We start from the raw sequence: 18,048 nt of genomic DNA on the forward strand, positions 1-18,048 counted from the left end.
CCAGGGCACCCGAACTACTATTGCTCCAGCATGAGCAGTTTTTATGGGTGCAGTAGGAGCAGCTGCACCTCATTTAGGCTGTGGAAACTGGGAGGTGGCTGCCAAAAGTGAGTGGGTCTAGCAAGACAGCGGGTTTGCACCGGACTCTTTGGGACACGTTTGCGCCAGGGGCCAGGGCTTTTTTGTTCTGGTGCAGTAGGAGCAGCTACAGTTTTGACAGCGCAGTGTGGGAGTTTGGAGAGGACAACGGGGCGGCTCCATCGGAGCCAGGTAGCCCCAGCTTCACCCTGCTTCTGCGCGGAGGAGGGAGGTGCCCGGCGGTGCAGGTGGGTGTGTGGAGGGGGGAGGGCTGGCTTGGGACCCGTCAGCAGCCACCCCGCTCTCCCCTCCCCGCGTGGCGGGGATGGGGGTGTCAGTGTCAAGAGGCAGCAGCAGCCTCTGGTGCCAATCCCGGGGCAGGGCGCAGGCGACGAGGGGATTGGAGTCGCCGAAGCGTCAAGCGTGACCGCCCGAGGCCCCTCCTGCCTGCTGGGAAAGCCATAAAAAACCTCGGCGAGGCGCCGAGCCACAGACCGGAGAGTCGAGCCACCGGCAAGAGAGCGACGCGGACCTGAGCGCGGGAAAAGCCCCAGCTACAGAGCCTGCCGTGAGTACCCGCGGGTCCCCCTGGTGCCGGCCCGCCGCGCGCAGAGCGGGCAGGGGCCCGCCTCAGATCGCCGCTGCCGGGCGCGGGCGCGGGGCGGCTCCGCGCCCCTCGTTAGCACCGGCCCCGCGGCCGGGGTCTCCGGCGGTTCCTCGCCCGCCCGGGCTCGGGTGCAGAAACATTCGTTTCTTCCGCTTTTCGGAGGAGGTGCGAAGCCTCTGCCCGTTTGGGGGAGAGCCCCGGCTTGGGTGCCGCCTCCTGCCCGGGCTGGGTCCAGCTCAGCAGCCCGTGGAGCGGGGGGGCATAAACCACCAGCCCCCTACATGCTTTTTAAAGGGAAATCAAGTGTGCCGGTGCGTGGGTCTCTCTCCCCACTCACGTTTCATTGGAGGCTCCGGGTCGCTTCCTAGCATCCTCCTAGAAAATCCCCGCAGCGTGTCCTGGCTCACGCAGCTCTGCCCTGGGGCTGCTGCTATAACCAGACCCACCCCCGCCCCAGGCGACAACAAGTGCAACTTCCTTGCACGGGCTCAGCGAGCGGGGCGCGGGGACTTTTATCCAGCGCCAGCGGCTCCCGTGTGGCCGATGCCCGCCAGAAAGGCGGGGCGGGGGGGGGGCGCAGACTTTGCAAGTCGTGTCCGGGTGGGACTGACAGTCCCGCCGCCGAGCGCTCAGTCCCGGGAAGGGGCTGCTGCTCTCTGGGCTCAGCTGCAGCCCGACGCCCGCCCTTTCACGCTCCTTTCTCCCGCCCCACCGCCCGGGTGTCGTGCAGATGCAGGGGACCATGCGGTTGTGGCTGTCCGTGGTGACTTTCGCCCTGTCCTTGCTGATCTGCCTGGGGACGCTGGCGGAGGCGTATCCATCCAAACCTGACAACCCCGGCGAGGACGCGCCTGCGGAGGACATGGCCAGATACTACTCGGCACTGAGGCACTACATCAACCTCATCACGCGGCAGAGGTAGGTGCTGGGCACCCCAGCGCGGGCAGGGAGGGCGAGCACAGACCGGCTGTCCTGTGTGGGGTGGGGGGAGAGCCTGTGTATTCAGCAGGCTCATCCCCACCCCGTTTCTCAGAAAACAAACTGGGGAAATAAGTTCTGGTCTCGCCCAGGCTCTGCTCTGTATGAGGGGCTCTTCCCCTCTGTACAGCAGCCACTAATGAGCACTGCTCGGAGTGGGGTCTAAATCTACTAGGATCTCTAGCTCATGGGTCCTTCTACCCCAGCCAGGTGGGCAGACGTGAAGGACAGTCTGAGATCAGGCACCAGAGACTGAGCATGGTCCAGTGTGGGGTATGGAAACAACAATATGAGAGGCAAAGTGGTGAGGGGGGCACAACTGCGGGGAAGCTAAAATGCCCCAATCAGAGCTCTGAGCACTTGTGAATTCACAAAATGAGGCGCCCAAGAAAAACAGTAATGGAGAAAAAAGTGTGATAAGGGTGAATTCCATTTCTGTAGCAACCACAACCACCGCTTCATGATGGGGCGGTTCCTGTCTGGATACAGCACATGGGTTTTGTGTAAAGTGTAGGTAAATGTGACCTCCAACATGAATAACATGTAATAAAGGATTGGTGGAGAGGTACCAATATGGGCTCATCCAGTTTTGTCGGTTTTAACACAAAGAGCTTTCGTGGCTAGGAACATGAAAGTAATAGGAAGTTTATTTTATGGAGAGAGTACCGGCAGAAGCAAAGAGGGAAATAAAACATAAACTTGGAACGTGAGAATGAGAGACAGACCGGGAAAAAAAGCAGAACAATTTCACACTTCCATTGCTGCCGCTGTGTCTCATATTTATTTGGTGTTTATCTGGAGCGAGTGACAGTTCTTATTGTTGCTGAAGAATTGTAGTAATTCAGAAATCTTTTGTTTTGACAGCTGCTTAGTACACCAGTCACTTAACAAATAATTAAAGAGCGCGTTGTGTCGGCAGGCAAGCCTGCCTTTAATGGTTATCTAGGAATGGCCCTGACTTGCTCATGTTACTGCAGATGTGTGTGGTGAAACCTCAGATTGAAATGAAAGGTAAAATTACAATGTCAAATCTCTTTATTTGGGGGCATCAGTCCAATTTAGTTCAGCTGGCTAATAGAAGAGAAAGCTTCCTTTGAACCATGCGTCACCCACAAAAGCTGATGCTCTGATAATTTCCCATCTAGGCTATTGGAACCTCCCTTTTGCTGTGTTTTTGCTTTCCTCCCTCTAGTTCATATAAAATGCAGATGCCAACATTTTCTCTTCTTTTCCCCAAGGCTTTGCCCATATCATCTTCCCCTTTCTTCACACACTTGAATCACTACATTGGTTTCCCACCTCTTCTCTCATATCCCATTTCCCAAATACAATTTCTTATATCAGCTGATTTATTCATTAGACCAGTGACTCTCAACCTTTCCAGACTACTGTACCCTTTTCAGGAGTCTGATTTGTCTTGCGTAACCCCAAGTTTTACCTCATTTAAAAACTACTTGCTTACAAAATCAAACATAAAAATATGGAAGTGTCACAGCACACTATTACTGAAAAATTGCTTACTTTCTCATTTTTACCATATAATTATAAAATAGATCAACTGGAATATAAATATTGTACTTACATTTCAGTGTATAGTATATAGAGCAGTATAAACAAGCCGTAGTCTGAATGAAATTTTAGTTTGTATCGACTTTGCTAGTGTTTTTTATGTAGCCTGTTGTAAAACTAGGCAAATATGTAGATGAGTTGATATACCCCCTGGAAGACCTCTGCTTATCCCCAGAGGTACATGGTACCCCTGGTTGAGAACCACTGCATTAGACAGTATTTCAAGTGTGGTTCTAGTCTGAAAAGTGACTGTATAAAAATGACATCACCTTACTTAACAGATCCACTGCTTGCGTATATTTCATATTCATATATCTGCTTCCTTTAGTGACAAAAATAAGATTTTACTCCCCCCTTATCCCTCTTAGTTCTGCAAAGTCAGTATAGCAGGGGGAGAATAAGCTAGATTCCATTCTAGTGTGCACATTATAAATAGCATGATTAACCAAAGTCTTTATTGATGATAAGGCATGGAGCAAAAAAAATCAAGTTTGATTTTTATATTCCAGGTGGCAAGTAGTGGGAACAATCATTTTACTTTTAAATGGAGTAAATTTGAGTTGGAGAGTCAGTTAGAGAGTTGAGAGACAATAAATGTAGAACCCTACAATGCCAGTTTCACAATGTCACTTTCCAGAGTGGACCACACTGTAATCAGAGGAATGGAGGCCCAAATAGGACTTAATTAAAAAACATGATGCACCGTTTCTCTCGTTCAGTGCATTAACTGCACTGAAACAACCCACGGCAACAGGCTTGCAATTGGTTTTAATTTAACTTTTTCACATTTCCTATTTCAGCAATGATAGAAAATGTTGTGGCATAAACGTCTTTCAGCTCTGATCTAGGATCTTGAGTAATATTCAATATGTTCTAGCAGAAGTGTCAATAAATTTCTTTCTCTCCACCCCTTATACTTTTACAGTTTTTTCTTTCTTGTGATCTACAGCATAACTAAAGTCAAAGTTCCCCAGTGGGAACTTTATTTCATTTTACTTAGTACTGGATGATGGTTTTCAAGACTGATTCTGACGGGCTATGGAACCCATAGGTGCTGGAACTAGGGGTGCTGGGTGTGCTGCCGCACCCCCTGGCTTGAAGTGGGTTCCATTATATACAGGGTTTACAGTTCGGTTCAATGGCTTTCAGCACCCCCACTATACAAATTGTTCCAGCACTCTCGATGGAACCTGTGATTGCGGGGAGACCCGTAATGAGAGGGCATAGCTAGGCTGCAAACTAAACCTCTGTCTGTGGGAGCTGGGCTTTTGTACTCAGCATTTTCAAGCCCATGCTTGAACATCCACTCTGCATTGTAAACCTGGGTTTACAATTTCTGGACCCAGCTCTCTCAGCCATGCTAATGTGTTTGTATTTGCATCCACACTGCAAATGACAGGGCTTGGACTCAAGTGACAGCAGGACGCAGGCTTTGACCCACCCCCTTAGCAGAGTTCTAGGAGGACCTGGGTTCTTGAATCAGACTAATTTGTATGTGGATAGAAGAGGGGATGGGCTCAAACCTGAGTTAGAGCCTGGGCTTAGTTTGAAGTGTAGACATAGCCAGAGAGGCTCCAGACGGGAGGAAGAGAGAATTTCGGCATGCTCATCACTTCTCACTGATGGTGAGCAAGATCCCAAGGCCTGGTCTGTACTAAAAAGTTAGGATAACCCAGCTACGTCGCTCAGTCCACAACCATGGGCTGTGCAGTTAAGCCGACCTAACCCCTGGTATAGACAGCACTAGGTCAATGGAAAAATTCTTCTGTCGACCAAGCTACCACCTCTCAGGGAGATGGATTACCTTGACCAATGGGAGAACCCCTCCTGTCAGCGTAGATAGTGTCTACACTGAAGTGCTACAGCCCTGAGCCTCTCACCTTACCCTGGGGATATGGCGCCCCCTAGGCCCAGCCATGAGCTTCCAGCTCACTGCACAATTGGTGAAACCTACAGGAAAGGGTATGTTTGAGGGGAAAGAGGCAGAGATAAGTGCCCTTTCTTTTTAGGTTTCCACTGCCTGCTTTGTCGTCTGATGCTTCTGTAGCTACTGATGGCATTTTTCTGCCCCATCCCTCCTGGCAACTGCCGCTGTTTTAACCAAGACCTCTTACTGTCTCTTTCCCATGGGCTACTGTTACCCACAACTACAGTAAAACCTGCCGCCAAAAGTGACCATTCATGGGAGCTAGCAAGAGTGATTGCTTGTAAGAAGTGGCTTCTCTTCAAAGGTTTGCACACGGGAGAGCGGTGGCTGTTGGCGAGGCACCCGGCTCTGAAGGCAGTGCCACTGCCAGCAGCAGCGTAGAAGTAAGGAAGATCAGTTTCCTCCTACAAGTTTGTTTTTATGGGTGGGAGTAGGAAAATGTGGTCACTGGTTGCAGATGACAGGTGGTTACTCTTCACAGTTAAATTATAGGGGGAAAACGTTCCATGGCCTCTGCAAGTAGTCACTCATGACAGGTGGTCTCTTGTCAGAGGTGGTCACGAAGGCATGTTTTACTGTACTTCCTCTGCCCCACCTTCCATGAGGCTATTCCCCATTCCCAGACAGGGCCCTTCTCAGCTGTACCCTCTCGCTCCAGTGGTGCCCTTAGGAACTTCCTCTGGGCCTCATCCCTGTCCTGCTGCTTGAGTCAGAACCCCATCCTTCCTCGAACCATCTGCTACTCCTGTACAGTGGCTTCCTTCCTGCAACTGGCACTGCCCTGCCATTTTGTTGCCTGCATCGTCTGATCCCTGAACCTTCCCTCTCTTCTTCACTTCCTCCAGGGCTTGTCACTGTCACCACTTGCCTCCCCCAGCTTGTCCTTTGCATGCATTGCCATTCTGTGTTATAAAGAAACATATAACATATTGTTTTAATTATAAGACCACAAGAAGGTGGAATTCCTATAGGAAGAGGCTCTAATCCAGGGGCTCTGCTGGTGGCTCTGGATGTGTCTGAACCAGCTGTGATGACTTGGGTTTCAGAAAATACTAGATTTTTCCCATTTCACATCTATATCAGATCTGTAATGTGAAAAAGAGCTTTTGTTACATGCAGATTCTTTTGATATTGAAGACTTTGCAAGGTTCTGAGCAACTCCTACAATTTGCTGCTGAGCACCCTCAACCCCTACTAGAGGTGCTGAACACCTTATAGGATTTGAATTCCCAGGCCCAAATTTTCAAAAGTGGTGCTCTGGGTGCGCAATGTGGGACAACGGCCTGACTGTCACAAGTGCTGAGTGCTCACAGATCCCCTTGACTTCAACTGAAGTTGTGGATTATCTGCACCTCTGGGAAAACACCCTTAGACATCAAGGCCTATGTCTGCACTACAAGCACTGCAGCAGCACAGCTGCAGCACTGCGGCTACACCACTGTAACACTACTGTGGACACTACAGTGATGGAAGGAATTTTTCTGTTGCTGTAGTGAATTCACCCTCTCAAAAGGCGGTAGTTAGGTTGATGGAAGAATGTTTCCATTGACCTAGCTGCATCTACAGTGAGGGTTAGGTTGACCTAACTATGTTGCACAGGGCATGACTTTTTTCATAGCTCTGTGCTAGGTAGCGAGGTTGACCTAAGTTTTAGGAGTAGCCCGGGCTTCAAATTGGGCACCAAACACTACTGGCCACTTTTGCAAAGTTGATCCTTGATCTTTAAAATGTTAATACTATTTGATGGAAGTGGCTGTTCAAACATCTTCCACACAGCAAACAGTAGGTTGGGATACTGTCATTGGAAAGTCTCTGAATTGTGCAAGATAGATACAGAGAATACACCAGAGTAAATGGTACTAAGACTTTGAAGGATTTCCTCCAGTGGCAACTAATTCTCTTTTGTGTTCAGCCCTGGCTTTCAGTTCAGTTCTCTTGTCATTGTTCTATTGTGACCATAAGGGATATCCTAGGTGATAGAGACTGCAAAACTAAGGGGCTCACCCAAGCCTCGAACATTTAACATTAGAAGAATTTGCTTTCCTTTTTAGTCCTTTGCCAACTGGGCTGATCCTTCAGTCAGCACTCCATTCCATGATGGCATAACCCTATTCAGGACACAGACACAGACACACCCTGTATGGCAACACAGTGCAGCACAAGGTGTTGTCCTCAATCAGGGAGCCAGAGAGCTTCAGGGACAGAGTGTGTCGAGTATCTCAAAATAAGAATCCTCTTCATGTATCTGAGCCATGTCTCCTCTCTTGCAAGGGACCCGACTCAGTCCTTATTCAGACAAAATTCTCATTGAAGTCAGTGGGAATTTTGCCGAGGTATGGGCTACTGGATCCAGTTTTTAATTTGTTTAATCAATTTCTTAAAAACAAATATTTTAATCAGGGAAATTAGATTCCTCCTTAGGGGACACCCCGGTCACATCCATATTAATTGGAGTAGGTAATTAGAAACAAGTTCCTTTGTGGTGATGGAGCATAAGACATTTGATTCAGCATCACGCTTGATTGAATTACTATAATAGCATTTCACTGTGTGCGGCTGGTTCTTTTCAGATATTCATTTTCAATCAGTTTATATAACAGAAATTTGCTTCCAAAACTTGAAACTGATACTGCATCTCTCTAAAGCATGAACAACATAATAAATTGACCAAGACCATGGAAAAAATCCAGTCATTAAGATATAATGATAACAAGTCAGCCTTGTTTCCACAGTCATATATCATGGTAAACATATGAAAATCACCACACAAATTGTATCAAGAAAAGCTAAGAGTTTTTTGTTGGAAGTTTGCTCTTCTGCAATCTAGCTGAACCCACTGGAGGGACATCTTGAGGACCATTGACTTCAATGGGGCCAGGATTTCACCCCATGCATTTAGTAATTCTTTGCCAATGTAATTTTACTGTCATTTTACCCATACAGTAGAACCTCAGTGTTACTAACACCAGAGTTATGAACTGACCAGTCAACCACACAACTCATTTGGAACCGGAAATACACAATAAAGCAGCAGCAGAGACCACCTCCCCCCAAAAAGCAGCAAATACAGTACAGTGCTGTTAAACATAAACTTCCAAAAAATTAAAGGGAAAGCAGCATTTTTCTTCTGCAAAGCTGTATTAAGTCAATGTTCAGTTGTAAGCTTTTGAAAGAACAACCATCTTTTGTTCAAAGTTACGAACATTTCAGAGTTATGAACAACCTCCATTCCCGAACTCTGAGGTTCTACTATATATCCATACAAGTAATAAACCATGATCTTTATTTCTTTACAGTGAAGGAAGTATTCTCTTGTGGTTACCATTACTATTGTAACCTAGTGATCCTAGGCAGTAATGGATTACCTGTCAAGCTGACTGCTCATTATTGATACTGTTTTCAGAAAGGAGAAAAAGGGCACATTCCTTTACAAAAAATGAGAATTGGGATTGTTTTTTCAAGTAAATGCCCCTAATGGAATCTACTGTTTTCAGTATTTTTTTTTTAAATGCAGGAATAGAAACACAGTTGTCAGGTTTACTAAGAACAAAGATCACACCCGACAACAATTGTCATACATCTTACTAAAAAGCTCTGATTTGCAATACAATATCTACAATGGCAAGATTTTTAAAAGTGACTAGTGAGTTTGGGTAGCTCAAGTTTTGGGTCCCCCCTTGAGACAAACTTTAAGGTGTTTGATTTTCCACAGGTCTATACTCAACACGTTTTGAAAATCTGGCCCCTTTAAGGCATCTCATCTCATGTTACTAGTTAATTTTGAAAATCTTGGTCTATATGTATGGTAAATTGATGCAGTATGAGTCTTTTTTTGTATTCACTATATAATGCAGGTAGTTTTTGTGGATTTCTCACTCAATGAATTTCTGATGGAAGAAGCAGCACTATCCAAAACTGTGCTGGAATTGAACAAAAAAACCTTAACTGTATTTGTAGAAAAGGATCATAAACCTCATATCTGCTGTCATATTTCAACTTCTCTCTCTCTCCCTCACTTGCTCATCCTCCCGCACAAAAAGTGTGAATGTCAGATATCTGCTAATACCCACCAAACAAAGAAATGTTAGAAATGTCCAGTTTCTATCATGTACATTATAACAGGTTATTATGAAAATATTTCTATATGAGAGGTCTTGATATGTTCTAATTATTAACATATTTGTTAATGATTTAACAATGTGACACTAGAGTGACACATTCTCATATGAGCAAACTGGGTTCAACTAAACACCTGCTGGAGAGTTGCCTTTACTTCTGCCCTACAAAATTTTACAATAAAGGTTTGTATGAACATTCCAAAGTTAGTCTCAATTTTAACGTTGGAGGTATGAAAAAATAGGTACTTTTTTTTTTCATTTAATAGATATGGAAAGAGATCAAGCCCAGAGACACTGATCTCGGATCTTTTGTTGAGAGAAAGCACAGAGAATATTCCTAGATCTAGGTAAGTACAAAAGTGCTTTGTGATAGCTTTTATTTCTATTTTAAATTTAGCTATTTCAGTAAATGATTTTCATAGGCAGAAAATATGTAAGCATCAGAAATTAGAACACTGTATTTGGCTGTCTGTTTATATATGTATATATATAAACAAATACAATTATTTATCCATTATTAGAACAACACAAATATCCTAGGAACATAGGGGCTATGATACCAGACCATTGGCCCAAGTCAAGTACTGTATCTTACTTTTGTCAGTAGCTGATATCTGATGTTTAAAAGAAGGGAATAATCCCCATAATCCACCTCCCTTATAGTGAAATGCTGCACAGAATACCACCCTGATGGTGATTGTGACGTTCCCCTCTGGTGTTATCCAGACCAGTGATCTGCTAGGTCACTCCAATCCTTGACTCTGGGAGCTAGCCTTACCCTGCTCTGCTGTGAGAACTCCCATTCCTGTGCTGTTCACTCACAGCGTCTGGCATATAAACTGCTCCCAAATACTTGCAACCGAAATACACTAGCTAATATCTCCGGTCCCAGACACCACCCTAGGAACCTCCATCTTGCAGTGTCCAGTTATGCCCACTGGATGCTGCAAGCTTATATGAGTTCGTCAATTTAACAAAGAAATTGATATGTACCAGACTTGTTATCCCAAGAGGAGTCTCTGACACACTTCAAACCAAATGCACTGCTTCAGGTAGAACAAACAAACAAATTTATTAACTATGAAAGATAGATTTTAAGTGATTATAAATCAAAGTCACAAGTCGGATTTGATCAAATGAAATAAAAGCAAAACACATTCTAAGCTGATCTTAACACTTTCAATGCCCTTACGAACTTAGATGCTTCTCACCACAGGCTGGCTGGTTGCCCTTCTGCCAGGCTCTCCCCTTTGATCAGCGCTTCAGCCACTTGGTGGTGATGTCTGGAGATGGAAGTGGATGAGAGAGGAAGAGCATGGCAAACGTGTCTCCCTTTTATCATGTTCTTTCTTCCCTCTTGGCCTTGCCCCCCCACTTCAGAGTCAGGTGAACATTACCTCATCGCAGTCCCAAACTGACCAAAGGAAGAGGGGGTGACTCACTTGAGAGTCCAACAGATCCTTCATTGTTGCCTAGGCCAGTGTCCTTTGTTCCTGTGAGGCTGGGCTGGGTTTGTCCCATACATGCCCTGATGAGGTGTGAACAGCCCCGCTGCTCTTCGGGAGTTTTTGCCTGGGCTTGCTTTAAGCCATGAGGACACATTTTCAGCCTTATAACTATATACATGAAATTACAACCTATAACATTACTATAACAATGATTACTATAATATTACTATAACAACAGTGCTCAGTACATCATGAGCCTTCCAAAGACACCCAACATGACAAACTTTGCATTAGATACTACACAATCATATTATAAGGATGAACATGGGGGTGTACGGTGTTCCCACGAGGTACAGAACGTCACAGTGATCCACCTACATACTGAAACATGAGGCATATTTCCCCATTAACTATTACTTTCCTTAGTTTTAAATCCTGGGTTCTTTTAAAATAGCTTTAGGTGGGAAAATCTGAGACTATCTTAATCTAAACACAGATTATGTACAATGCTTTCTTTAAAATATTACGTTTTGCATGAGTTTTGTGCCTAATATTTTATAAAGTGAAAAGGTCACAAATTGGTAAATTTTGATTGGCACACACAAGAATATCCACATCTGAAAGCCCACGATCTGGATGTCTGATTTTACTACATCATCATATAAAACAACATTGTCCAGGGTGGCTGATTTTATTAAAGGTGTTATTGATTATCTCAGTATAATTTTAATTGCTAAGGTATGACTATCAGTATAAGATCTATGCATCACTGAAATTCCACTTAAACTTGATGTTGTGTGGAAAAAGCAGAACCTTAAAGATGCATAGGTCTGGTGTTGGCCTTTTGCACAGGGGTGAATTTCAGCCTGTTAAGTATACATCCATTTAAGGTAATGGCATATCTGATTAAAATACTATAATAATGACAAAGATTAACACAGTCTTGCAAAATTCTACTTGCCGCCTCATCTGGATTGAGTCTATTTTTTTAATGGAGATGTAAAATAGTATTTTTAATCTTAATTGTAGTTAAGAGTGGGTAAGCAGAGTTTAAGCCTTGACTGTTATGTTTAAAAGATTGGTGATAATATGTCTACTGTAGAAGTAAACTATTTTTACAGTAGCTATGTCATAATGCCCAAGCCAGTTGTTGTGCTTCGTAAGTCAACATGCATGAGCCCAATGGGAGTACTCTTGTGCCTAAAACTAAGCACACATGTAAATCATTGCAGCATTGGGACTGAAGGGCCTAATCCCGCAAACCCTTTGTGTCCAGAATTCTCATTGATACCTATGGAAGTTGTCTGTGCAGTGGAGATTGGGCCCAAGTATAGGAAATTCTACTACAAAGTTAAAATATAGCATTATGGTTATAACTTTAAGTGCACCTGCCGTGATAAAATTTATCTCGCTGATTTCATGTAAACATTAATGTAAACTGTAGTGAAATATGTTATGGAGGTTCTCTATGCTTTATAAAGACAAGGCAGAATGCTAATTCTTCAAGGAATGCTATCAGTGTCATCAGCTTGGGGCAGCACACATGTAGTGTTACAATTTATGTAATTCCTCCATGTAATTCTTTATATATAATTCTTCTCCCCCCCACCTCCAAAAATGCTACAATGCTTTATTTATAATAATAATCAGGGCCGGCTCTAGGCACCAGCGTTCTAAGCATGTGCGTGGGGTGGCCCTTTTCAAGGGGCGGCATTCCGGTCCTTTGGGGGCAGCACTTTTCAAGGGGCGGCACTCCGGCTTTTTTTTGTTGTTGTTGCTGCTTTGGCAGCCTCCAGCTTCTTTTTTTGGGGGCGGCAAAAAACCTGGAGCTGATAATCATTAATAACTTAAAGCTTATGAACAAAAGTAAATAAATAAACAAGTGTGCATGTGAAATGGAAGAAATTATAAGGAAGAGATTTTAGTTTCATGCCCTCAACAGGGTATTGTAATCAACAGTAAGATTAAAACAAGGTCCAAGATTAATAAAAAATAAAAGCAGTTTAAAATTAGTTCAAAACTTAAAATAAAGTAATTATGTATATATTTATATTTAAGAAATAGATGCACGCATGGGTTGCTAGAGAATAGATCTAGTTTCCCATTGCTGTATCATCACCAGAAGGGTCACATTTCATGGCTCTGTCACTTCTGTGAACTTAGACATTGTACCTAAAATTAATGAAGTATGAAGAAAAACCTGAATAGTTTTCAGATTGGCTGAGTCTCCTCTGATGTGCATTCTTACCAGCTAATAAAGAGAAACTCCATAAATGTCTTGAATTAACACTGTACTTTTGGACATCTAAAGAAAGTTTCTCCCTTGTGGAACATCTTTACTAGATTCTTAGAGAAAATAGATCAAAAATAAATGTGCTGGGAAACTAAGGGAAGCATTGAGTTTAATACAAATGACTCTCTTATGGCAACGGTGCATGGTTTTGATCTTGTGGATCCCATGTAGTCATTAGGAAATTAGTATGTGTATTGTCTTTTGTCTCAGTTATGTTCTCCCTCTTTTTGTCTCGCTTTCTGTACACATGTAGTACAATACCAGGATACAGAAATACTTTGGGCCCGCGGCATTTGCTTTAGCAAATATTTTAAACATCGTTTATTTAAAATATTAAGCAATAATGCACTGTAAGATTTTAACAATCACTGCTGCTACCTTCAGATTGAGTTCTAGAAAAAACTAAAATCTGGGAGAACAGCATTATAGAATTTTGCTAAATTCAGTAAGTCCTCTCTTTGAAAAATGTCTGTTGTACTGCTTAGTCAGAGATACAAATGTGCTAATAGGCATGTTTATCTCTCTACATGCCATAATTTTTTAGCAAGTGTTAGCCACTAGCATGCATTTTTTCTGCAGTGGGTCTTAGTACTGTAAAGACACAGCACTGATGCAGCAACATTTAGGGGCCCATTACATAACAACGTGTGGGTATTTAGCCACCTGACTTCCATTAATTTTCATGGAAGTGGAGCAATTCAGTCTTCATACTCACATTGGAAATGTATCCCATACTCTACTAGTGGTATTAAAGTGAGAACTTTTATTACTTTTTCCTGTTAAAAGATCATCGATTATCTTAAAATCTATTTGGTTCTATCATGAATCTTTCAGAGAAAATTTCATAACATGTTTAATGTGTGTTACAGGTTTGAAGACCCTTCTATGTGGTGATGGAAATTTCAGCACATCGTCAAACTTTTCCTAGTTTTCAATCCATACTTATTGCTATAAGACCAATCACAGTTTATCACTCCTCAGTGCATGCAACCATCATACTGAATTCTGTAGCATTTTTCCTTCATCATACTTGTATATACATTTATTTAAATAATTTATTTGTGCATTCCACAATGTAACATACTAAATGAAAGACAACACCACTATTATTGGCATAGTAAAGATTTGTTTTAAACTATTAAAACTGAATTACAACCTCCCTGCAGTCTAAAGTAGCATGTACAGTGATCATTTCACAAATATTAAAATAGTGATTGTGAAAGGTGAAATAATTACAACACTTACCTGGGCCTTTAATTTAATTTTTCTGTTTTGATTTATATACATTTATTTATGTTTCACAACAGTCAATATTTCCTACATAATTTAGGAAAATAAAATGATCTGGAAAGTGTTTTTTCATACTCATTATACAGAACAATTGTTTATTATTTACATTAACCCATATATTAAAATTAATAGCATTTTCAAAATACAAAGAGGTTTAATTCTGCTAAACTGTCAAGACTGATTAAAAGTTCAAATTTAAAAAATGGAATCTCTTCATTTTGGCAATATACAAAGTGACAGGAAACAATATAATTCCTAGGTAATATTGCAATATGAATTTGGAAGTGTTTGGGAGTTAATAGTTGATTCCATGAAAAGCTACCTAGTGAACGTTTAATATTTTCTTTGTGATACAAAGTTTTGAATAACTGAATCCAACACAAAGAATTTTCTTAATTTCTGTCCTAGTCACCCTTTCCATAAGCAGAGAGTACCTAGATCAGGTATAATGGTATTTTCTTTGGTGTTTCTTCTCCAAATGTTCCATGTGTAAAATTCCCATTACCCTGGTGGGAGAGCTACTGATGCTTGTTGAGTTGAAAATAACCTTAATGTTTTCATTCAAAACTACTTAATGTTATAACAGCGTTTTCTACTCTCATTCTATATATGGTTCTGTCATTGTCAGAGATTCAGTGTGGAATATTGTCAGTAGCTGTTTGTATTATATTTGGCCTCTTATATAGAATGGCACAGATTCTGGTCCTTGGTCCCTGATATTTTAGCATGCTACCCCTTATTTATACATCAGAGATAAATGCATAGGGATCGTGTGAAAGAACACAGCCAAAATTGTAAGTCAGAGAAAAATCTGCTTGGAAGTTTGATGTATAAACATTTCATATCTGTTTTACAAATATTGTTATATTGCTAAAACACAAATACATCTATACAATTTAAGTGGGTTTTTAATCTGCTCGTTACAGATACACACTGGATGTGTTGTTACATTTTGTAATTCCTCCACATTTGCCAGTTAATGTATGTCACGCCTACTTCAGTGAAACATTAAAAACATATTCATTTAAAGAAAACACGCAGATGGTATTTTAATAGGCAAACTGTTTCAACACCTACATTGTCACTTTATTGATTTAGACTATATAGTTGGTCTATTCTGGTGCAGTCTTTACAAAAATTGAATTTAATGAGATATATATTGTATTTACCACTGATTTCTGGCATTGTGTATAATAAATACATTAGTGATCTTGGGGGACTATGATTTGATGGTATTGAGAATGTTAGTAGATCCCATGACTGTTAAATTAGAGTTGCCTAGCATTATCTTCAATATATATGCCTGAATGGAGAAAGGAACGGTTAAAGTAGAAGCATGTCCACAACTTACTCACTCTATGCAGTCCCACCTAATTTGGTGAATTTTCTTCATCTTATGGAGCACACACCTGTGTACAAAAGCTAGTGAGATCTCTAAGACATTGTTTTATTTACCTTATTGTTTTAATGAGGCATCGATGACAGAGGCAAAGCAATCAAACAACATGGTACCGAATGATATTATATATACTAATATGGTTCTTGGATTTTCTTTCTAAATCTTCCTGTGTTGCAAATGAAGCTCTTATAGCATTGAGTGAAACTTGCCTTCTGAGGAACTGAGTCTTTGTGTACCTCATCTTCCAAATACTGAGGAAACTGCAACATTCAAAATCACGAGTCAGGCCCTCAAAATCATGAAACTATCTTAAAAATAATGAGATGTTAAATAGTAAATTTAGGGTTCTTTTTATTTGCCTTCTGGTTTTTGAGCCTTTAGGATTTATATTTTCAAACTTTTCCATAGCCATGAGGAGTAGACCCTAATTTTTTCTTAAAAAACGCTGAGATTCATGACTCCAGAAGTTTGAGGCTGTAAGGAAATGAGAAACTCACAGTAAAATCATGAGAGTTGTCAACACTGTATTGGTTTCACTGGGAGTTCTGGATTCATAAGAAACACTGTGAACCAGGGGCAGCACAAATAGGGAGGATTTATGCAGAAACTCATGCATGTGCACGGGGGTTGGAGGGTGGAGGCAGTTTGAGGGGCTGACGCGGCATCCAGGATCAGGCCACGGAGCAAACAGAAACCGCTGGGACCCCCTTCTTAGCCTCAGTTGGCTCCCTACCCTGTTGAGTCTCAATAACTTCCCTTGCTCCACCTCTGTCTCCTTCACAGTGAACTTCTGCCTACCCCTGCAGGGTGAACCATATAAGTGACAGGCCAGTTATTATATTGCATGTCTACCTGTACGACAGACAAACTCTCCAAAATATAAGTCTGCCCAACTCTGATTTATCCAAAGAGAGGGTTTCCAAAATAAGACAGATCATATATATCCTGTAGATCCTATTTGTAAAAGGAAAATTATACACACACAATCTACTAAAAACCCCACCCCACCCCATTTTCTGCTGACTCCAGGAGTCTCATGCGCAACAATGAATTAATTCCTCCACCCACCGCAGTCTTCCACCCCTAAGGGGCAGCTCCCCTTCTTCCTAATTCTGACCCTCTTCATGTTGCAACATATTTTGGCTGGGGTTGCAGTCTGACAATGGTGATGACTCCAGCCCTCTCTCAAATCTCAGTCCTACCTGAGGCAACAGCCCTGCCCTTGCTTTGATTGGCACCCCTCCTTGAGATAGAGCAGCCAATCAGAGCTGCTGCAGGAGGCAGGCTGAGCTCCTTCCCCTCATCAGTGGGGAGGAATTTTTGGGTGGGAGAGGGAGTAGCTTTCATCATTCTCCCAGGAGGGAAAGAGTCCAACAGCAGCTCTGCCGTTCCCCTCCTGTGCAAATGGCTCAGTCTGCTTTCTGCTCCTCTCTTCTCCATCCCTGCAATACCAGGGCAGAGGAGAACCACCCACCCCTGACCCGAGGAAAGGGGATGAAGAACTTCTGGAGCTGCAGGAAGAGCAGAAGTGAGCTGGGGGGGCCAGGCAGATGTGGGGACTGAGGGTTGCATAACTGATATGGGGGCTAAAGGCTGAGCTGATGTGGGGGTGCATAGTTAAGGGCTGAGAGGGCAGAATTGATTTGGGGGCAAAACTGATGTAGGGATGAGGAGGAGACAGAATTAATGAACTAGAATTTGGTATCTCGGAAGAAGCTTGAAGCTCTGCACCATCAGGCAGCCCCCGAGAGCTCCTGAAGGCAGGGACCAAAATCACCTTTGTCTATAAATTTGGAAGAGTTGGCAATACCAATTGTCACAGAGACATACTGGGGATGGGCCTGGGGAGCAACAGACAGACCGAAAAAAGCACAACAGTGTTTAAAAAAACCTCACAATTTGGGGTCCAATCTTGAGTTTTATGGGGTCTGACTCATGACTTTTGAACTTCTGGGGTTGGCAGTGCTGCTCTCTTACCTTCTTCCTAGACGGGAGGTGTCGAGGCTGATTCCCCACTCTGGCACTTCGAGTGCAGAAGGTGGGGGCCTGCAAGGACTCTAAAAATTAATACTGGACACTCCAGGCTTGTATTAAACTCCCAAGGTTACAGCTTCTCTCTGACCTTGGCTTGGTTAACGCTGCCACCATCCAAGGCCCCTCGGCTTTTCCACCCCTCCCTCGGGGAAGCCGAGAAAAAACAAATAAACAAAACAAAAGGGAAACCCAGCTGTTGCTACTAGCTAATTTAAAAACATATGCACAGACCTTTTAAGACACAAAACCAATCAGGTTCTTAAAAAAGGTAAATTTTATTAAAAACAAAAAGAAAATACATCTGGAA

At 42.7% G+C, this 18,048-nt stretch overlaps 1 protein-coding gene across 1 annotated transcript; it reads left to right on the forward strand.

Moving 5' to 3' along the window:
- The first annotated feature begins 359 nt into the window (after positions 1–359).
- NPY (neuropeptide Y) lies at positions 360–15,519 on the forward strand. Its single transcript, XM_039525208.1, has 4 exons — positions 360–646; positions 1,416–1,603; positions 9,544–9,624; positions 13,888–15,519. The coding sequence occupies exons 2-4, from the start codon at positions 1,416–1,418 to the stop codon at positions 13,910–13,912; spliced, it is 294 nt and encodes a 97-aa protein (XP_039381142.1). The 5' UTR covers positions 360–646; the 3' UTR covers positions 13,913–15,519.
- Positions 15,520–18,048: the final 2,529 nt, after the last annotated feature.

This window comes from Mauremys reevesii, linkage group 2 (genome assembly GCF_016161935.1).
Source record: "Mauremys reevesii isolate NIE-2019 linkage group 2, ASM1616193v1, whole genome shotgun sequence".
NCBI classification, from domain to species: Eukaryota; Metazoa; Chordata; order Testudines; family Geoemydidae; genus Mauremys; species Mauremys reevesii.

Bases quoted from the DNA above. Each gene is read 5' to 3' on its own strand.
- NPY (XM_039525208.1), top strand. From the start codon at position 1,416: ATGCAGGGGACCATGCGGTTGTGGCTGTCCGTGGTGACTTTCGCCCTG. The intron at 1,604-9,543 runs GTAGGTGCTGGG...TTCATTTAATAG, and splicing joins AACCTCATCACGCGGCAGAG to ATATGGAAAGAGATCAAGCC. The intron at 9,625-13,887 runs GTAAGTACAAAA...TGTGTGTTACAG, and splicing joins GAGAATATTCCTAGATCTAG to GTTTGAAGACCCTTCTATGT.